At 38.4% G+C, this 23,216-nt stretch overlaps 1 protein-coding gene across 11 annotated transcripts in view; it reads left to right on the forward strand.

Moving 5' to 3' along the window:
- Positions 1-23,216, forward strand: part of CTNND2 (catenin delta 2) — an 888,536-nt gene that overhangs the window by 534,110 nt on the left and 331,210 nt on the right. For all 11 annotated transcript variants that reach the window (XM_023625841.2, XM_070246034.1, XM_023625845.2 and 8 more), the window contains one exon: positions 6,436-6,691. In XM_023625841.2, the coding sequence (XP_023481609.1) occupies positions 6,436-6,691 (256 nt within the window). The remainder of the gene's footprint in view (positions 1-6,435; positions 6,692-23,216) is intronic.

Consider the following 23,216-nt stretch of genomic DNA (forward strand, 5'->3'; position numbering starts at 1 on the left):
CCAGCCACTGCAAGACAAGAACCACAGACCTTTCCCCAATCCAGGCCAAGCAGAAGGGAGCGGGCTCTGAGGATGGCCCGCCAGCCTCCTTGGGTCCAGATATCCTCTTAGTAGGGAGGCAGTGAGAAAGGGGAGCAGGTGCCCATGTGCCTGAGGACAGGATTGAGACAGAAGCCAGCACACAGCCCCAAAGATCTGGCAGCCTGAGAGAAGGTAAAAGGGCCACTTATTGAATCAGCAATGGTCACTGGTCAACAGGGCTCCCCAGAGAGTTCCCTCTCACCAGACGTGACAGTTGCTCCTTTCTTGTGGAGCCAGTAAATGAGAGGGAGATAAAGAGAGAGACACTGTCAGTGCTCTCTCCCAGGGCAGGAGGCAGGATCCTGTGAATTGTTGCAGAAAAGGCAGGCCAGCAAGTGGGACGATGGCGTGCATAGCCTCACCTGCTTTTATAGGACGATCAACGCAACGTCTCGGACTTTCCTTCTTGCACGATGAAAATTTAAAGAGGCACACTTTTCACTAGAGTGTCTGTTTAAATAAAACATACCTTTCATCTAGGATAAGGCTTGTCAAAACCAGAGCTTACACAGTAAAGAGCACAGCCAGACAAGGACTACGTGATCCTCATGGAGTTGCTTATGGTAAAGTCCATTAAGCAGAAACTAAATAACAGGAATTTTTATTTCAAACTCAAACGTACCCGTGACTGTCGACTTAGGAGTCATTTCATTAACACAAACACTTGACTCTGACACCACCCAAATACGTCTTTCTAATCTAGTGAAAATGGCCAACGTCAGCTGTGATGATAGTCACATGGATTTCCTCTTGGATAAATGTGACTCTAAGTGAGGGGAGTAAACAAGCTTTCATGATCAATGTGTCAGCTTATAATAAAGAATGAATTATCGTAGGTGCATCACAAGGAGAAAACCTACTAAATATCTTTATGAGATTGCCAAGTATTGCAACATAAAAAGAAAAAAGATTGTGGTGAAAATATCCACATGAATTCAGAAAGTATTTTAAAAAAACTTAATTCTCTGCAATAATAGCCAGTGCTTAATAAAGTTATAGAGGGATTACATAGACCCTTCATATTCATAAAATTTTATTACTATTCTTCAATAATATATAAATAACATTTTCAATTAAAATCATCATTTGAGTCCACAAAAATGCGGAATATTAGCAGTTTATTACTTATTAAATGCTGTTACTTCCAACTGTAAAACTGACTGCTCCCATTAGAGTTAAGTCCAATCAGATGCTCCAGAACCTCTTAAAGATTTTGCCTTTTTTAAGTCTAAAAAGTTAGGGGCATATTATTGCCCAATTGGAAATTTTTAATGAGCCCAATGGTAAATATCATCTTAAGACGAAGAAGCGCTTTCCAGATGCTTACCTATATCAATTTACCTAAAATGGGGTAAATGAAAAATCTAGTTACAGCTGAAGGAAGACAAGAGTGTTTGCTAGTAGAATAGTTCACTGATAAAAGTCAATATCAATGTCAATCAAAGTAAAACATCAACCGCAACACCAATAATTAACATCAACACCAATAATAATGATTCCATGACTGCTGGAAATCCTGCATTAAATGCCTCTCCCCAGAAAGATAATTGTAAATGAAGATAAAAGATTATTTTTTATTGAATTTTTTTTCCATTGAGTTTAGCATGGGCAGACTGCGGAAAACAGAAAACTGGGCAGAGTGCAAAAAATTGGAAGACCTTGACAGTTCAGTTGTAGATGATAGTACTGTTGGGAATACAGTGGATTGGGTGCTAAAAGTTCCTCATCCCTAAAATAATAGAGTCGAACTCTCTTTGAGTGTGTAGCCCATGTTCTCGGACCCATTGTCCCCTAAGCTATCTTTGTTTTGGGAATATTATTTAATTCGCTTGTCGTATGTTTATTTTGTATTTATGTGACATGTGAATGTATTTTGTTTTCATATGTCTCTATATACAAATATACATAAAAGCAAAGATAAATAATACAAAAACAAAAATAAATGTTTTTTCTTCCTCTTGTCGAATCCTACTTTATATTCCCCCCTCCAAGTTTCTTCATGTGCCAGATTCTCATATTTTATTCTCTTCCCCCTTTTTTCCGTTGTCAGTAAATAATGCATGTAACCATCTGTCATCATCAAAGTGGAATGTTTGACTTTGACAGGCTACCTGTTCACCTCTTTCAAACAAATGTAACACATAAAACATCTTTTTTTTCCTTTACACACTAGACCTTTATTTGTGTAACGCTGCAAGAAACAGATAATTTCGTGAACAGCATAGATGTCGGGTGAAGTATCAAGTCAACTGCTGAAGGGGCTACTTTTAAAATCTCCCAAAGGGACCAGCAGTATGGTTCATTGAGTTCTAAGAGCTTCTTGAGGGGAGCAGGGGCTGTTTGCAGAGCAGGTGAGGAAAGAGAGGAGTGTTTACAGAGCTGATGAAGCACCTTCCACTTCAAATTTTTGCCCTAAGAAGGTTCACTTGAATGGAGGAATCCTACAAGGCAGGCAATTTGCTCAACTGAGCTCTAAAACTCAAATAAGAGAAAATGTATATCAGGACAGAAATTGAGGGGGAAATGGTAATAAGGGGAAGTTTTTTAAGAGTGTGACCCATATTGGCCTCTCCACACTAATGGAGAGCTGTGGTTTGCATACATCACACCAAGGTCTGAACAGGCAAGGCAAAATGGGACATGTAATCTTTACGTGTTGGAGTCATTTTTTTATGTCGTACTTAAAAAAATATAAGGCATTACATTGTTACATTCCAGATGGTTAGTTTGCAATCCATTAGATTCTCACACACTTTTTTCTAGGTGATCTTTAACCTATCCTTTAATATACTGTATTTTTCTCCCCATTTATATTGGTATTTTACATTATTTTCATTACATTGATCAGTCTTTATTTCAATTTGACAGTACCAATTTGAATTCTGATTTTGTATTTGGAAATTTTCATCAGATATCCTATTTATTGTGAACTAAAAGAAGTTAAGCTATAGATTCAGGAATGAGACTTCTGGAGGGCCACTCATCAAGTTCCACAAACGTAGTTGTGATTTTTTTAGTATGATCTTTCTGGAAGTTGTTCACCCATCTTAAGTTTCACAGCCCACCCTCTTTTTTCCTTAACTTAGTGATATGGCTGATTAAACTGAGACTCAAACACATTAAAATAAAATTAAGATAACTATGTGTATCCTTCTTCTTTGATTTCCCTAAAAATGAACAAAGCTAGATTTTTTTGCATAAAGAATTTTTCTGTATATTTTTTTCTGCATCTCAATAGATTTAATTTAATGAGAAATGGTGTAAATTAGTTAACACCGCAATTTGTAATAATTTTTTTCAATATGATACTCAAGTTTTAAATTCCTCTTTGTATTTTTAGTAGACATCTCTTAATTTTAGGTCTCACCATTTTTTACATTTTCTCACTGTTGAGGTAATTCAGTAATATGCATCTTTAAGGTCTTAAACCCAGTCCAGTTTGCAGTGTAAGTGCAGTTTGGATGTAAGCATAAACTCTGGAAGCAGCATGCAAGGGCTTGAATTCCTTCTCTACTGGATGGTTAGGCAAACTCGGGCAAGTTATGTAATCTCTCTGTGCCTCAGTTTCCCATCTGTAAAGTGAGAATGACGTGTTTACTCTCCTATAGGGCTGTTGGAGGAAATAAGAGTTCACACAAATAAAGCACTTACGGGAGGTATAAAGTCTGATACCTAGTGGCAAGGGTCTTTTATCCCAGTGCTGTACGTACCATCCCTTTTTCTAATCTGAGTTGATTTCAACATTATTAATGGCAATAATAATAATTGCTCGTTTGTTTAACGTTTTCTGCGTATTAGATATTTAATACTTCTCATTCATTTAAAGCAAACAATGATCTCATGAGGCCATTTTGTTCTCTTCACCTTGCATTCAGGAAACTGGAACTTAGAGAGCTCAGTAACTTGTCCAATACCAAGAATTGACCAAAGGCCCAAATGTGAACCCAGTTCTCTAACTTGAAGCCAAACTGTGACTGAGTTCCATGATATTTCAAAAAAAATGGCCAAAGTAAAATACAGATAATATTATACTGAATATTATCTGTATTATCTGATAATATGCAATATAAAATACAGGCTAATAACATTCACAGACCTTCCTCCACCTCTTCTTTCTCCTCATATACTAGGCTGCTGCCTTCCTATTTCTGCTTAATTAACTGCCTTTCACACCCATTTGCACATTTTGACCCAATCTCCCTTTTTTATCTGCTGCTGGGAGTGTTTTTCTTAAGCTCCTCCATTATATTCTCTTTTCATTTTTGGTCTTTTGAGAGTTTTTGTTGTGGCTACTCTTGTTGTTTGCCTCACCTATCCTATTGAGATATTTTAAATAAGTATGTTTCTTTAGTTTTCAATATTATTTCCTGATCTGTGCCATGTTGTCCTCCCTTCCTGTTAGTCACTGTATTGATTATGTTAATAAGGAATAACCTGGTCTAGAAAAGAATTTTTTTTCTGATAGTAGTAAGCATTTTTAGCAAGCTTAAATGTAGAAATTTAGTTTCCGGAACCAAAAAACGCGTTTATCTGAAAAATGTCAGGTGTGCTTAGTTTTTGCCTCTGGCCCTGGATTTACTGGCTCGCTTATCACAACTCTTCTAGAAAATGAAATTTGTTTACTTCTCTGCATTTCTTTTTCCAAGAGCAAGGTTACGCCTGTCTTAGATTTTAAACTCCTGTCCCCATAATATGAAGCATATTGTTCATAAATTTTAAAATGTTAATTTTAATTAGACATGTTTGTGATATTTTGGAGAAAATATAAATCCTCCAGAAATTGCATAAAGACATAAGACAGAGTTCCTGTTTGTGAACTTTATGTTTCTCGGTCTAATCTAATCGTTTTCTGTTGGATCCATCAGAGCAACCCTCGTCATTTCAGAATACTGCTCCTCTGGGAACATACGCACTTTTTGTTTAGAAAGTTTTTCTTAAGTATTTTCTAATTTTCAATATGTCACAGTGCCTATTCTCATAACTTTGGTTATGAATATTAAGTATTGAAAGTTCATTGAAAATGAGAGGCTCTGAACTCTTAATTAAAAATCAGCTCTCAGTGTTAGAATGTATTTCTCCATTTCACTTTGCAACTTTTTTGTCATTTTGATACGATTTTATTAACTTCTTTCAAAAATTGTTTTCTCAATGTGACTTGATTTCTTTTGTGTTTGGTTTGTCCCTTAATGTGAGAGAGGATAAAATAAGCTTTATCGTCATCCACTGAGAAGTACTCAGAAGTTGTGGAGCATAGTTTATAATTGAGCCTTATTCCCTGTAAATCCCGCTTGGTGTAAATGGCTGTTTCTAGACACTGGCCGTATGTTGGATATATTCTGGGCTACAATGCCAGAAAGTAAATGTGCTAACATTGATCATGGCTAACATTTGTTGCAACAGTTAATAACTAGTCATATTCTAATAATAGGAGAGATGCTATTTTTCATTGGATGTGTCAGCTAAACCTTAGATGTGAAATATTTTTGAGAACCAGATAAAAATGACGACGTGAAATGACTAAAAAGATCCCAGGAAGGAAACAAAAAAATTGAACTTCTGTTTGGAAATAGTCAAACTGATGGTAGTAACTAGTGTAAATTCTTCTCAAAGCCATTTAGAGATATTGGAAATATACAAATACTCCTGGAAAAGTCAAGTCAGCTCGTTATTTTGTCTGCGTTGCAGTTAGGCTGGTCGTCACCTTCTGCCGCACGCCTACCCTTCACCAAATTCATTTGTTGCTGTGACAGTTTTCTTTGAAAAAGAGGCATATAAAAATCTTTAGGGAGTTCTGTATAGGAACTAGAACAGCCCTGTGTCTAATGCTCTGGTGCTAATTATGGAAATATGAGCCCCACCTCTCTCCGCCTCCACCCCATGTACACACTCCCTCTCGATTTTTCTTATTTTCTTTTATTCGGAAAAATTAACTACATTACTAAATTTATTGTACACCCTTAATAAAGTTAATGTAACATCTCCTGTGCAAACACTCCCTGAATTTTCTCCACTTGAAAAGAAGTAACTGTGATTCCTTATAAAATATTCCCTATATTTCTTCTGGGTTTTAGTTTCACATTTCAGATTAACAAATCTTGTCTTGGATGTTGGTAAGCAATAAACACAGATGCATGTTCCACCATGACTGAAAGGTTTATTTCTGAAATAGCATGCTAATTATCATTTTACTGGATAACGTTGAATATATTGGTTCAAATATGACAGAGTATTTTTTTATTCTTTCAAACCCTTTTTTTTTTTATGTGTGTAATTTTTCCCCCTGCCTAGACCTGGTTAACCGTTTCTGTGAGCAGGTCCTCAATTTTTTGCTTTGTCCCTACTTTCCTGTCGTAGCCCCATCTTCCCCCGGTGTCGACTCCGTCCCCTTGCAGCGCACAGGCAGCCAGCATGGCCCGCAGAATGCCGCCGCGGCCACCTTCCAGAGGGCCAGCTACGCCGCCGGCCCAGCCTCCAATTACGCAGACCCCTACCGACAGCTGCAGTATTGTCCCTCTGCTGAGTCTCCATACAGCAAATCCGGCCCTGCTCTCCCGCCCGAAGGCACCTTGGCCAGATCCCCATCCATTGATAGCATTCAGAAAGATCCCAGGTGGGTACAAACCTTTTTCTTCTAACCAGGCATTGTTATGACATTATTTCTTTCCATCACATTGTTGCCTTCATGTCTCTGGCTGAGTATCAAAAGGATTGACTTTGGTTGGGTTTTATTATCTTTTGTTTAATTTGGAATGCGGGTATTGATCTTGGATTCCTAGTATCTTCTGTGGTTCAACAGCCAATAATAAAGGTAATCCTTTGATCAGAACATCTGTAGGTGCTTGCGGTTTCAGCTATTTACTAAGATGTAGAACAGCTCTCTTTAATGCAATAGAAACTGAGGATGAGGGTTCTATCATTTGACCTCAAATATCACAGTCTGAGTATTTTATTGTCTCAATGGAAGCATGCTTTGTCACCACGTCTGTTTCTATTTGTCAGAGTGTAAAGTAGTGCACTTACTGGTTACACTGAAAATTGAAAATTTAGAAAATCGATATTACCTTCCTTTTTCTGCGTCTGGAAATAAACAGTAGGTTGAAGTCGTTTAGGCATTGATAAAAACTGAAGCATAATGTATGGAAGAAATTTTATTATTGAGATGTGTTTCTTTTTTACTTTCTTTTTTCAGAAGTAGCAAGGGAGTCAGTGATGCTCTCCTTCTGAAGTTAAAATTGAATTCCTGTAGAGTTAAATGATGTTTTATTCATAGCCATTTGATTCATGTGGATAGAGGCCCATAAATACATATCTGCATCTGTGAATACTATAGATATGTCAGATTGCTGGTATTTCTTTATAGCAGGCCGTGTGACTTGACTCTGGTGGGGTACTTAAAATTCGTCTCAAGGAATTTTCTCTGATAGAGTGTGCAAGTGCATATGTACTATATTGAGGGGTTTGCATAGATTCTTTCATAAAAAGAAATCACTTGAACAAACGTAAAAGTCAAAATGGACCATTTTATGGTATTCTTTGAGATAGCTACTTTAGCACAATTCAGACACATTTGAAAAATCCATGATAAATATTATACTTGGTAGACCCTCCATTGTAAAAATGAATTTTAATAAGTGCTCACTGTTAACTACTAGAAATAAGTGTACTTCTTTTACATTGTGCAACATCCTGCTTATGTAAGTTTTCAATCTCAACTGCAATCTCTCTAGTCTTGGTCCTGCTCCAAATCTTTAAGGATCTTGGCAAGTGTGCATAGAATGTTCTTCATAGAATATTCTTCAGATAACACCTGAACGCTCTCTATTTTTAAATATTTTTTCTTGACATGCCACTGAAAACATAGAAATGGAATAATAGTAAACTCTTAAGAAATGCTAAATAGAAAAAAGTATAATTGAATTGGTATTGCTTTATTTAACATTGTATAATTAATTTGAAGATAAATGTTTTATCTCCAATGGAAAGGTTTTAAATTTTCATATTAGGGGAATTTGGCTTAATAAGAAACCAAATTTATGTTTCTCTAGCTACAGTTTAGCTTCTTTATTTTATGCTGTGTTTTACATGCATTTTATTTTATAAAATGGCATATCTGTTCTATTTTATATTACTGTCACTTTTATAACCTTTTTTCTTCTTTCAGTATATTATCATGGCTTTTGCCTTTTCAGGTTATGGATTATGTCACTTGTATTTATTGAGGGCCCAATATAAACTAAAAAAGAGAAACAGGAATAAGAAATGTTAGAATGAGTAAGAGAATATTGGCCACTAATCTTTTGTATGTGTAAAATTTATATGAAGATTAGTGCTAAGTGAATTAGAAGTTCATTATGTTATTATCAAGAAAGCTAAGCATTGGCCTTAAATAAGTGTTAATTCTGAAAAAAAAAAATCATACCACTATCCTAAGCTCAGATATACAAGCAAAACAGAACCAGATCTCAAATCAGAACTGGATCATTGTGGTTTAATATACAAAGAACTAATAACCTGGCATCATGCAAAAGGAATGGAGTATAAATTAAAATAATGACTTTCTTATAGAGTTTTTTTAAAATAAAGGAATACATTAAAGTGTTCAGATTTAATTGAGACATCCCAAATGTAAAATTCAAGTCCAAAATCTAATGCTTTTTTAATTCAAGATTTGTGCATCTTCCTTTGAAAAATGAATTTTGATTCCTTCCAAGTGAATATTACTAGAACTAGTATGTTTAACTTCTAGCATTCAAAATTATTTATTTTGGCATTATGGCCTATGATTTAAACCTTAGCAGGCATTAGTCTTCCTTCAAGCTTTTATGCGTACTTTTTAAAGAGAAATTTTATAGTTTTATTTATCATAAAATGCCAGACCTTGTAAACCTCTTTACCATTACGAACACATGTTTATAGCACATCACCGTTCTGAAAGCACGTTTACTTATGTCTTTGATGTAATTCTCTTTTGTGGGAGGAAACTGATATCCCCATATTTTGTACCTTAAATAAATGGAGAATTAGAGTGTTAAATGACTTATTGAGATCACATTGCTGACAGGTGGGTAACAGGCTAGAATCCACGCTTTTAGGACATTGTGGCACATATTGGCATGGACATCTTTATTTCCTTATAAAAAATAAAAAGGAAAAGGAAACAATATACTCACATCTCTGGTGATCTTTTTTGGAGGGTGAGTGAATGGTAGTCTTGGGTATCTGTGTGTAGGAGTTGGAAGAATGAAGGAAATGATACAGATCATCTAAGTAGGTCTAGTCTCTTTGATAATTGCTTATGGAATGTGTGGTCTTTGCTTTATTTTTCATTTCTTTTCTCTTCTAGTATCTACCTTATTCATCTTCTTGCAGACGAGTGTCTTTTCTCTATCAAAGAGTTTTAGTATTACTCAATGAGAAGTTTTCAAGCACATTGTGCATTTTAAAATAAGAATTTGAAATCAAGATAGCCCTAATTCAGTTATTAGACTAGAAACCTGAGAGTCCCTGTGAGATTTTAATTTCTCTAAACCATAGGATACCAAAAGATTGGTTCCGAAGAGCTGGATTTTCCTAGCTTGCTTGGCTCAGTCATACAGATCGGGGCAAAACTTGGGTCTTTTCCCTTTTAACTGCCCTCATCACATACTCCAACAAAGAAGGTGAGGAAACTTTTTATACGAAGAGGTGATGGCCTCTAATTTCCGATCACTGAGAAAATCTTGTTTTATATATATAAACTTTACAGCCACATTTACTAAGAAGTTTCTATTTTTTAATTGCATGTTATCTTTCATAAAATGTGAATCTCATAAGGATTGTTGACATGGCTAATACATTTTTGATGTTACACCAAACATTGAGTTTTCTATACTGTTGATTTTAAACATATACGTCAAATATAAATCTTAAAATTCAATTATAGGAAAGAGGTTTCAGTGGGAGCGATATGTCATAGCATCCTTATTTTGAAAATATGATAGATGAAATAACTAGGAAAAAATAAAGCAAGACTGATAGGCCCAGGTGTACTAACGGTACTATGAATGTTCTTGTCTATAGAAGAAGACTTCCGGCTGAGACATTTCCTGTCGTAAGTTAATGTGTAGGTTGTAGCAGGAACAGCATCCTTTAATCATGTTTGATTAATCCCTGTTCAAGATATTGTAATCCTTGATGTACACTATCTCAAAAGCAATTTTTCAAACATTCTGAAAGAATCTAACTTTTTGTAAACATGATTTACAAGAAAGCTCTATCTTCTTTTTGTTATTCTGCATAACAAAGAAATAAATACAGTGACACATCTTTAATGCTGAATTTGGGCCCAAATTAACAACTGCGTTTTCAATTGGCTCTATTAAACTTATACCCTATGTCTTGTTTCAAGCCACAATATTGACCAATAAGATAAAAATATGTACTTATAAGGAATCACCTAGTACATTTCATTGAGATCTGCTATTTTAAGATATTGCTAAAATTACTTTATTATTTAATGTTGTATTAGGAGATGTTATTAAGTAATACTGCTTATAAATATCATGAGGTAAACCTAGGTTAAGAATGTTTACCAGTGGCCAGTGCAGTGGCGCAGCGGTTAAGTTCGCACGTTCTGCTTCTTGGCAGCCCGGGGTTCACTGGTTCAGATCCCGGGTGCCGACATGGCACTGCTTGGCAAAAACCATGCTGTGGTAGGCGTCCCACATATAAAGTAGAGGAAGATGGGTATGGATGTTAGCTCAGGGCCAGTCTTCCTCAGCAAAACGAGGAGAATTGGCAGTAGTTAGCTCAGGGCTAATCTTCCTCAAAAAAAAGAAATAAAGAATGTTTTCCAAATGCTGTTTTTCATTGTGTGCGTGCCTACCACAAAGCCACACATATCACATATAATGAACTGAATGCTCAGGAAACAAAATATACTACAAGAATGCTTTTTAAAAGATGGAGATTTAAAAAATATTGTTTAAATCTTTATTAAAGTTTGAAGTACTATTATTGTATAACTTAAGTAACGTGGCTGAGGTATTTACAATAAATCAGTTTTATAATATTCTTCATAGTCCAGTTCTCTTGAGTGGTGAATCTCGGGAGCTTGCTTTTCACTTCAAATGCTCAATAATCATTTACGTAGCTGGGGCAATGTCAGAGAGGAAAAATACAGCATTCACAATTTAAAGTCCCTCAGAGTGTGAAGAGCACTTGGAAGTCATTTATTCTGGTAAGCTCAAAGCAGGCCTAACAATTGGCCATTCAGTCTCTGCTTGGATGCCTCTAGCAACAGGCCACTCACCATCTCTTGAAGCATTTTATTAATTCTTTGAATAATTCAAGCCTTGTAAACTAATTCATATTGAAACAAAATCTGCATCTCTTGTAAGTTCATTCCCTGGTCTTGTTTCTGACCTTTGAAATCACACGAGAACGCGCCTATCCCTTCTCCCAAGGACAGCTGTCGAAGACGGTTATTACGCCTCCTCCCAGTGCCCAGGCCTCCTGCTCCCGTGCTGGCTGCAGTCATTCTCCGAGCTGTCGTTTCTAGGCTCTCCTCTGGGAGTCCTGCAGTGGTCAGTCTCCTTTCTAGTTCTGTCTCCTGCATCACCAGAAGCACAGGAAGAGAACAAGTGTTACTTTGGGGCAACCTGGGTTCATAGTAGGTTTTCTTGATGGTAAGATGAGAATAATATTTATCACAACGAAGATAATCATAATTAAAATTAATTAAGTAGTATGTTCCATGCTCAGTGATAAACTTTTTCTATTCATTATTTAGTTTAGTCCTCCCCAAATCCCTATGACATGACTTATTATGATGCCCATTTTCCATATGGGGAAACTGAGACTCAGCTAGAAATTGAACCTATATCTGTCTGACTTCTAATCCTGTGTTTCTAACTGCTGTGAATATTGATATGAGTATTGATTGTATAGTCAAATAAAATGCCAAGTCTTTTCACATGTGACTTCTGCAAAGTTATCAATTAATTATGCCTACCTTGAATTTTTAATTTTCTTTTGAATTTAACTGAGGGGCTTTACATTCACTTCTTGTTAGGTAATTCCATTATTTGATATTTCAGAAACCTTTTCTGGGTCTCAATTTTGTTGACTATTCTGATTGCTATAACTCACTGCTCCAGGTCACTTGGAAATCTGAAAGGCATACATGTATGTCCTCAGTGAGGTTTTATCAGGACATGACCAGATGTGGCTCGAAGACAGAGCCCGTAACTCTCATTCCTCTGAACTCCTCACTCCAGGTCCCTCTGAAGGCACCAAATATGTCCCAGGTGACTTTCCTGGGGAATAGTCTAGGGTGAGCTCTGCAGGCATGGTGATGGCGTGAAAACAGCTTCATTCTTTAAGGAGCTTTCGAAGTTATGTGAGAGAGAAAGGTCTGTCCACAAATGACCATAATGCGTTGGGTAGATAAGACAGAAGTGATGAAAGAGGAACCGAGGAGGAATTGAGTGGTTGGCACAGACCTTGAGGAATAGATGATATCTACATATGAAAAAATGGGACAGAGAGCTTGCTAGGCTGAGAGAACAGTTAAAAAGGAAAGAGGACTGGAGACGGAGGGGCAGGACCTGCTTGAAGCACTCAGGCCTGGTTGGACTGAATGTCGAGTATACAGAGGGCAGCTATCTCTGAACATTCCTGGCTCCCACTCAATTAGAATAAAATGTTAGCTTGCACCTCCATATGTAGGTTTTCTACTTATAAATTATAAACATGGTGTATTAATTTCCTAGGGCTGCCATAACAAATCAACACAAACTGAGTGGCTTAAACCAACAAAAATTTATTCTCTCACAGTTCTGGAGGCTAATGTCTGAAATCACTGTGTTAGCAGGGCTGTGATCCCTTCAAAGGCTCTAGAGGAGGCTCCTTCCTTGCCTTTCCATCTTCCGGGGCCCCAGCCACTCCTTGGATTGTGCCTGCCTCACTCCAGTTTCTGTCTCCATCTTCACATGGACTTCTTTTCTATGAGTCTTCATCTCTTCTTACGAAGACACAAGTCTTTGTACTTAGGGTCCACCCTAATCCGGGATGACCTTATCTTAACTTAATGACATCTGCAAAGACCCTATTTCCAACTAAGGTCACATTCTGAGTTTCTTAGTAGACATGGATTTTTGGGGGGAACGCTGTTGAACTGACTACACATGTTTTGTACTATTTACACTATAAAATAGATGTATGCTACCAGTAGAATTTAAAACAGGATATATTCAAGATAAAACACATAATTAAAAGCTTTTATTTTGGTTTACATATTTAATCATAAAAACCTTTCTTTACAAAGAGCAGTATGGTTGACTATGTTAGGTCTGAGTATATTATCACTGTTTTTACTGGTTAACATGGCTGGTGTTCATCTCTCTAGGTATAGATAGAGGGATGAGCTTGGCCATTTTCTTGACTTCTGGACATGCTTAAATTATTAGTGCTACCTTGTGAGAGTGAGGGTTAGTTTAAAGCTGGGGAATATAATCCAAAACTTCACATGGACCAACACACATCAACAACAGTGAGAAGCCCTAGGTGAGTTGCTTAAATAAGCAACCCTGCCATGTTATAGCTTCCGATACAAGACACACCATCATCCAAAATGTGGGCCCAGTGAGAGGGACAGTGCCAAGCCGTAGAGTAAATTTGACATTCATTTCTTTATTTTGTTTAGTTAAATAAATGAGTAGAAATTCAAATGATCTCCCCTCAGCCCAGTGGATGATCTTGTGCAGCCCTGCGGCACATGCTGTCACTCCACATGGGGATGGTAGAGGAGGCCTGGGTTGTGACAGCATCCAGTACAAGGAGAAAAGGATTCTAAGCAAATTGTGATTCCAGAGCATCATGCTTATCTGCTCTGCCCTCCATGTCCATGTATGCAAAATGGAAATAATGAAAAAACTTCCTCATAAAGTTCTTGTGAAGATGAAATGTGTTAAGATAAATTCTTGGGATATTTGCTTGCATAGGGATGGGCCCATTGTTAGCTGCAGTTAGCACCACTGCCTTCCTGCTGTGGCCAATGTTCCCACCCTCAGGAACACCTGCAGATGGAAGTTCCGGCTGAGAATGGCACTTGGGAGTCAGAGACGTGGCAGAAATGGGTGAGGGCAGAAAGGCCATGAGCTGTCTGGTTGGAAAGACAAAGAGAGGCCCAAGAGCAGAACCCCGGGGATGCCCTGCTGGGAGGCCAGTGGAAGTGGATCTAGTGAGGCCAGAGCATAAGCCAGCAGGGAGCAGGGAGGAGGAATAATTGAGAGTTCTGCATGGCCAGGAAACAGAATTGGAAGTTAGAAGGGAAGACTTCACTGCAAAAGGATTTTGTTTTGTTTGGTTCTACAAAAGTCTCCTTTTCAGGATTTCTTTTATCTGTTTAAAGGAAAGCAACGCTGTTAACACACAATACTTGTCTGAGCCAATGTTGATGTTCCCATCGCCCAGAATACTCCTTTTGCTTCCTGTCTTCAAAATCACTTGTTGGAGTAAACCATTGCACTTCTAACATAGCAACCCATGTCTAATTCTACACCCCCACCTCGTTTATACTACAGCAGGTTCTGGTATAGCGACCTCCATGACGTTCCATAGTTAAGAGTGGTGGAACATAGGCAGGCATGACTGATGAGTGACCATGCCCAGAGTACTGATTAGTTAGTTAATGAATTGTGAGCAGATACAATGTGATGGTAGAAATCTTTGTCTTGTGCTTTTCTGGTATGCAAACTTTCGTCTTGAGAACCAATCCCTTCTTTCCCTTCCATCCACCTGCTTTTAGTAAAACCGACTCTATCCCAAGTTCAAAAGGTGAGTGTGTAGCTCAGACCTGGCCCCAGAGCCAACCACCCATAGGGGCCCTGCCCCCTAGCCAGGCCTATAGGTGTGCAGAAGAGTCTGAGAAATCTAAGGCCCAGCTCTCTAAAGTGGGCTATGTGCATTCTGGACCTTCCTACATCATTTGGGGCCAAAAGCCAAATCCAAGCTACCTAGAGCCAACATCCAAGAGCAAAAGCTAACTGTACACCTCTCCTTCTTCCCAGTGGAGCTCCCCCTCTTCTGCCCATCCTCTCTAGAGGTGATCTCAGGTTTGGTCTCCATTATGAAGCTAGGAATATTTGTCCTTGCTCACTTGACTTGTGTCTCTAATGATTTACCAGTGCGTCTATCACAAATGCTTATACAATCTTTCTAGAACTTTCTTTTAACCCTTCTACCTAAAGCCAACTACACTCCTGTCCCAGGAACAGAGATGTTGTCTTTCTCCCAATTAAAAGCAACTGAGAAGTTCCATACATTAATTAAATTATCATTAAATCTTTACCAGATAGTCTTATAAGAGAGACTAAATCTGGTAACACCATCTAGCATCAGGGTATCTTGGATCCCTCAAAGTCAGAACTCTGTGAAATGTGTTAGTCTATGAAATCTTTAGTCTGAATTTTAAGGTCCCCAATGATGATAAATACAATGATAACACATAAAAATGAAAGTAGCTCATGGTTTAAAGGAATGACATTTTTAATTCCTTTAAATACTTAATAATTATTTTGTAGTGTTAGTATTATGTTCTAAGTGCATTACTTTAGCTAGTAATTTATATGACATCCTGCTGCTTCATGATTAATCTCTATTTTCTCACTGATACGCAGGTTTGTGTGTGTATCTGTTGGATTTAGATATTCTCATACTGAAAAGAGAGGGGGATCTTTCAGGTAAAGTCATTCTTTGTACTGGTCATTTAGGATGAAACAGAGCTCTAAGATGGAAAGCTACAAATGAGAGGGAGGAAGTAAATCCGTCTCTCTTCATTTTCATTGCGAGAGAAACAATCAGAATATTTAAGAGCACAAAAGGAGTGTGAATATTAAATGTGGCACCCTTTGGAAACAAGCTGAGAGCCAAAAATGAGGAAGCCTCTTTCTGTGGAATCTTGTGGAGAACTAGAGAGGCCTGCAGACCCAGAGAGGAAGCCCCAGAATCCAAAGGCTCCATTTTGGGGCACTGCCTCTATTTCACGTCGGAGTGCTCCCATTCACTTCCCACTTGATACCTTTTAGAGTTCCGGGAGGTGGTTTCAAGGAAGCAAAAGAGGGTTGAGTGCTTCAACAGGAATCAAAGGAAAGTTCTGTGGGTCCAGCATTGAATAAGATTATGAAAATGACAACAGCCTCCTTCCTCCTCAACATTGCTTCCCGCGAGCAGGAGCCCTCACCAGGAAGAGAAATCAAGAAAATTCAGGGTGACAGAATTGGCTCACTTGGTCCATCATTCCCAAAGGACTGACTTCTTCTAGGGGGAACCTTGACAGCCCTAGATTTGATATTTTTATGGCAAGTTATATCTACATATATGCCACCTAGATTATGTGCATATCTATCCATTTATTATGTGTTTGTATATATAAATAAACAATCTATCTGTTTATTGACTCTGCACACATTTATCCAGAGATAAGACCTACAAAATGTACATAAGCACATAATTTATTAGTACAAAAGAACACAATAACAAGCTATTGATTTTCCTTCTTATCTGTTTACCTATGGGTCTGCGTTCCCAACCCTTGTGCTTTGTTTTCATTTTGTCTTCTCACTTTGTTTAAAAAAGTCATTTTAAACATGTTCCATTTTCTTTTTTTTTTTTTTGAGGAAGATCAGCCCTGAGCTAACTGCTGCCAATCCTCCTCTTTTTTTTTTTTTTTTTTGCTGAGAAAGACTGGCCCTGAGCTAACATCTGTGCCCCTCTTCCTCTATTTTACATGTGGGAAACCTACCACAGCATGGCTTGCCAAGTGGTGCCATGTCCGCACCCCAGATCTGAACCGGAGAACCCCGGGCCGCTGAAGCAGAACGTGCGCACTTAACTGCTGTGCCACTGGGCCGATCCCTAAACATGTTCCATTCCTTAAATCAATGTTGATAGAGTATTAAAAACTAAAAATATAAATTCGTAAAACTAGAGAAGCACAGCATTTGTTTCCCTTAGAGAAATATGGATCTGTCACAGTAGCTATGAGAACATTGAAGGGCACATTCTGGTTGATTGTTTACCTATTTAAGAGGTGCCCACATGGCTATGATCAGCCTTTTGAAATTATGTGCGAAAGTGCTCTATGCCTCTCAGAGAACTTGACCAGTTCTTAATTAAAAGAACTTGTTATCTTTATTCTTCAGCTTATGCTACTATAACTCTGGAAAGCCTATGTCATTTTTAGCATATCTCAATTAATCCATCCCCAAAGCCCTCTTTGTTTATTTCACCACAAGCGAGAATCTGAAACCCCCATGGGTCATTTCATGTACAAACCAGTTTTCATATTTTTCTTTATGTCAGAAGTCACTTTTCTTCACCATCTGACACTGAACCTTTCATTGAAGACAAAACTAGAGCATTCAGAACTCTTATTGTCTGACAGGCAGGTGGTAGTTGACTGTCAGTTTTTAACTAAGGGAAATTAATTTCCATTGCTTCTTGAGATGTTTTGCAGCTAATAGTGCTCATTAATTTGGAGATACTGACATCTGTACCAAAAAAATTAGCCTTTTATTGTAAGAAAAATACATTTTGAACTGAAATTTCCATTGCTCATGATACATTACCTATCTAGTAATTTAAATTCTTTCATTACTAAAGATTATGTTCAACTACCTTGTCTGAGTTGCTGAAATAAGTGTGTTCTGGTGTCCACTTAATTCTGTTATGAAGAGTAGAAGGATGAAGAGGAGGAAGGGGAGAGAGAGAAGGAGGAAAAAGGAGACAGCGAGTGGAGAGCTCAGAGGGGAACGTTCCTGCAACACGGAATGTTTTACGCACTGAGACGCGTCTCCTCAAGTTAGGTGAACCATGGATCCTGTTTTTCATGGTCAACTTTGTCAGTTTTCTCGGAGCATCTCAGTATATGTTTTACTCTTTCACTGTGTCGTTTCTTAAAATTTTATCCTAGAACATGGCCCTAGACCACCAGCTTTGGAGGCCTCTTTAGAGATGGAGCCACCACCCCAGAAAACTCTGATAGTGTTTGGTGACTGGGCCATTTGCAGAGAGGCCCCTAAAGTGAGGACCTCAGTCTACCCTGAGCTGCTCTTTTCTGAAGGATGCTACAATGAGCGCCTAGGGTGGTTCTCCATGGCTTTGAAACTTAGCACCGTGATTGCCAGCTGTGCTAAGTTTTTAGAATTCAAACACTGGTTCCATTTCAAAAGACATTTGGGATGCCAGCATAGAGTGACCAGTCTTTTACTTTGAAAAAAGTCTCCTCCAACCACTTCTTAATGCACAGGAAAAGCAGACATGAAATAACCTTGGAATATAGGACAATCTTTTCAATTGAATAAAAGGGGACTTATGAAAAAATCAAAGTTGATTTCAGATAGATATTTGGAAACCATTGGCTTAGAAGCACAATGTGGCAGAAATCGTTTCTCTGAACAAGTGAGTAATGTAAAATTGGCTTAAGATGCTCACAAATGTGCCAGTGAATGTGGAAAATAAATCCTGGCCTTTTGCCTTATTTTCTTTGCCTGTATAGACTATTTTGAATGTATTTGCTGAATGAATGACTAGAATTATACATTTCTTCTGAATATCTTCAGATTTTTTGAAGCAGTAATAATATTCTAAAATATTAATCGTTTCTGAAAAATCTGCAAATAACTAGCATACTTTACATAGTTAACAGTCATAAGGTTTGTAACCGCCAGTATCCAAGATGGCCCAAATCACCTCTCGTATTCACACCTTTGCGTGGGTCCCTCTCCAAGTGAATCAGAGCTGGCCTCTGTGACTGGTAGAGCAATGCAGGAGTGACAGTGTGTGACTTCTGGAGGTAGGGAAGGCAGTTCCACAGCCTGAGGCACTCTGGCAGCCCCGTGGAGAGGCCGGCATGGTGAGGAACCAGTTTACTCTCCATGTGAGGAAGCCACCCTCAAAGCAGATCCCCCAGTGCCAGTCAAGGCTTTGGGTCCTCTGGCTTAGATCCCAGACATTGTGGAGCAGAGATGAGTCACCCTCGCTGTTCACTGTCTTGAATTCTTGCTCAAAGAAACAGTGAGATAATAAATGATGATGATTGTTGTAATCCACTGAGTTGTAGGATGACTTGTTATGCCTAATCTGACTGGTCATCTCACCAAAGTTGTTACCCTTTCCTTCCAATATCTTCGTGAAACCCCCCTTCCCCTTTTCTTGTTTAAAAGAAAAAGCCAAAAAGTGGTAGCAACCCAAACATTCATCGATAAATGAAGGGGTAAACAAAATATGGTCTATACATACAATGGAATGTTATTCAGCCTTAAAAAGGAGTGAAATTCTGACACATTACAGCACTGATGAACCTCAAGGACAGTGTGCTGCATGATATAAGCCAGGCAAGAAAAGACAAATGCTGTATGAGTCTACCGATATGTGGTCCCTGGAGTAGTCAGAAGCATAGAGACAGAGAATAGAATAGTGGTTCCCGGGGCCTAGGAAGAGAAGGGAATCAGGAAGTTACTGTTTAATGGGTAGAGTTTGTGTTTGGGATGATGGAAAAGTTTTAGGCAGGGATGTTGGTGATGGTTGCATGGCAATGTGAATCTACTTAATGCCACTGAGCTGCACACTTCAAAATGGCTAAAATGGTAAACTTTATGTTATATGTATTTTATGTTATGTGTATTTTACCACAATAAAAAGGACAGAAAAGAAAACAGCCAGCTAAAAGCTGCCCAGGAACTACTTATAGACAGAAGCCAAGGCCGTATGGAGGAGCAGCAGATGGGAGCCACAGGGAGCGAGAATGAATGGAGGTGGCTCCATGGATCTTGAACGTGACCCCTTCCACTCTAAAAAAGTAGTGCCTTACACTACTTTGTAAGAAGCTCTAAAGCCCATTTCAAGTACAACGTGCATAGTGTCCTGTCCCATTTATTACTTGCCAAATATGATACCTAAATAAGTTCTTTAATCTCTTGCCCACATTTTCTTATGAGTAAATAAAAATAGTAATATATTACAATAATATATTACCTAGTATATTAGCTATAATTCTCAGTTAAAATGAAGTAGCTTTCTTAGGGGCTGGCCCCGTGGCCGAGTGGTTAAGTTCGCACACTCTGCTGCAGGCGGCCCAGTGTTTCATTGGTTCAAATCCTGGGCACGGACATGGCACTGCTCATCAAACCACGCTGAGGCAGCATCCCACATGCCACAACTAGAAGGACCCACAACGAAGAATATACGACTATGTACTGGGGGGCTTTGGGGAGAAAAAGGAAAACATTAAATCTTTAAAAAAAAAAAATGAAGTAGCTTTTTCAGTTAGATAGCATAATATTCTTATATGGAATAAAAATAGTTGTTAATATTATTTGAGAAATACTGCCTTATGGTAATCAGTTTAAAATATTTTCATTCATCCATTCACTCATTGAACAAATATTTATTGAGTACCACAGCCAGCCAACCACTATGGGGGACACTAGAAACTTTTGGATAGGAGAGATGAGGTAGGAATATTAACTAGGGAAATAAATAAGAAATAAGTCTCATTTAAAACCATATAAACTTAAATCAAATTTAAATGAAAACTATCTGCCACATTTTTATTAAAAATTGCCCTTAGTAACTGATGATACTGGCTGCCACATAATTCTCTTTTAATGACCTCGAGTGCTCCTACTGTGCTTTTTGCTTTCAGAGCCAAAGTTCTATTTCATAACTTCTTTCAGGGTTAATTTTCCCTCACACTGAAGATGAAGACAGTAACTCATACCTCAAAGGCCCTAAATCAGAAAGCTTTCAACCAACACAGAGAAAGCAGACAGAAAAAAACAAAGCACCCTATTTCTCCCAGGAACCAACAGAACTCCTATTCCTATCTTTTCCTGACAAAGGAGTCTGCTGTATTTCAAGCCAGGCTATTTTATAGTAGAAAGGAACTCATTAAGATAAGTGGCAATTAACATCTCTACTGCAGTAAGAGTGCTTCTGACATTAGAGAAGAAAATATAAAGCGTGGGCTCTTTTAGACAAACTGAGATGTTTCTGCAGGGGGTCTTACAAGATATTTGCTGTGCTTTGTTTTGAAGATTACTGAAACATTTAACAGATTTAAATTTACCATAAATCACCTTGAAAGTAACAGGCAATATTGCTAATATTGTGAAAGTGGCTGTTACAAACACAAACCTGGAGCGTATCTGCTAAGCAGGGTGCATGCACAGGCATGCACACACACACAGGCTGGACCTGCTCTAAGTAACTGTGAACGCTTGGTGACTTTAAATTTTCATTTGTACCCATTAGAAAGGAAAGGAGTTTCTGTTGGATTACGTTGCACTGTTGCTTTAATAAAAGTGAAGGGAAAGCAGGCAACATCAAACAGTACAACAGGACCCTTACATACATCTGCATAGGACGTGCCTGTCACTCAAGCCACACCATCTCCTGAAGCGCTCATATGTAACATGCAACATTCGCTCATTCACTGCAGTAAGCACTTACAAATTGCAAGGAATAAAAATGCACTCTGGTTATCTCAGTCAATAGGAGCTTGTTGTAGGTGTCCAGAAGGGTATGAAAGAGACAGGAAGCTATTTCAGCAGCCCCAGCCAGGCAGGTCTCATTGAAAACCAGATCACGGTGCTGGATACAAAAGCTGCTTTGGGGCCATGGCAGGAACTCTGAGCAAGGCGCTGGGAAGTAGGCGTTTGCAGGGCCCTCGTGCAGAGCTTTGTGGTATGAGGTCTCAGACGCTCTGCCCCTACCTCCTGCTTTCCTCTGACCTCCTTCTCCTCTCCGTCTTGTCTCTTAGCACTGACTGCCAGGGCTGCTGCTGCTCCCAGCTTCTTCCTCTGTCCTCTTTCTGTATCTCTCTCCAAATGTGTGTCACTCTACAGTACCTTGAATTCAGACTTGCTCAGGAGCTGTTATGGGCTGAAGTGTGTCCCCCCAAATTCGTATGTTGATGTCCCAACCCCCGGTACCTCAGAATGTAGCCGTGTTTGTAGAGAAAGTCTTTAAAGAGGTGATTAAGTTAAAATGAGGATGTCTAATCCAATACAACTGGTGTCCTTATAAGAGGAAAGGCCATGTGAGGACAGAGTGAGAAGGCAGCCATCTGCAAGCCCAGGAGAGAGGCTTCAAGAGAAACCGAACCTGCCAGCCTCTTGATCTTGGGTTTCTAGCCTCTGGAACAGAGAAAATAAATTTCTGGCCTGTGGGATTTTGTTATGGCAGCCCTAGCAGCTAATACAAGAGGCTAGGTTTGGAGACACAAGTGAGTGTCCAGGATAAAATGTGTTGGACAGAGCTTCCATGATGGGAGGCCTCATCTTCTGCCCCCCAGGCCAGAGCTGCCTTTGTGTCAGCGGGAAGCCCAGGGGCATTCAGCTGTGGTAGGATTCAGCAGTAGTCTATGCACCTGTGTCCTCAAAGGAAGGCCTTAGGGGATATGATAGCCACTCTCAGAAGGCTCAGAGGAAGGCAGGTTAGCTGGCCAGTCGTTTTTTTCATATAGATGTACCCTTTCTGAAGATGAATTTTGTATAATATTTAAAATATAGCACACAAGTCAACATATATGTGTTTATGCACCTTAAAGTCTGAATCACCGATCTCTAGGGAGAAACTTCTCTCCAATGCCACATCTAGTTTATTGCAGAAGTTAGAAATCAAACTATGACATTACGATGTTAATCGTATTTGACTTTGCACATGTACTTTTTATTGTATTGTAATGTTACAGGCATAATAAGGCACTAGATCCTTTGACTTTTGCAGTCTTAGAGTTTTCTTTTGATCAAGAGTCTGAATTTAGGAACTCAGGTGTTCAATATAGTTGATAAGGTGATCAGCAAAATTTAAATTCGCTTTTCAAAGTGTTGCAGTATGGATTTATGAAGACATAATTTCCTTGTAAAAATTTTCTCACAGTATCTATTCCCTTTATTTTTCATTTTTGTAATAATTATATTTAATGTTTATTATTCTGCAACTTTCTTTTATTCACATAATATATCTTAGTGATCTTTTCTGTCAAAATACATAGACTTCGCTCATTTAACCACTGCAGCCATAGTGTGGAAGTACCACAGTTTACTAAATTCTTCCCCCATGGATTGTTTTCAAGTGCTCTTTTCAGGGAA

This window comes from Equus caballus, chromosome 21, assembly GCF_041296265.1.
Source record: "Equus caballus isolate H_3958 breed thoroughbred chromosome 21, TB-T2T, whole genome shotgun sequence".
In the NCBI taxonomy this organism is placed as follows: Eukaryota; Metazoa; Chordata; class Mammalia; order Perissodactyla; family Equidae; genus Equus; species Equus caballus.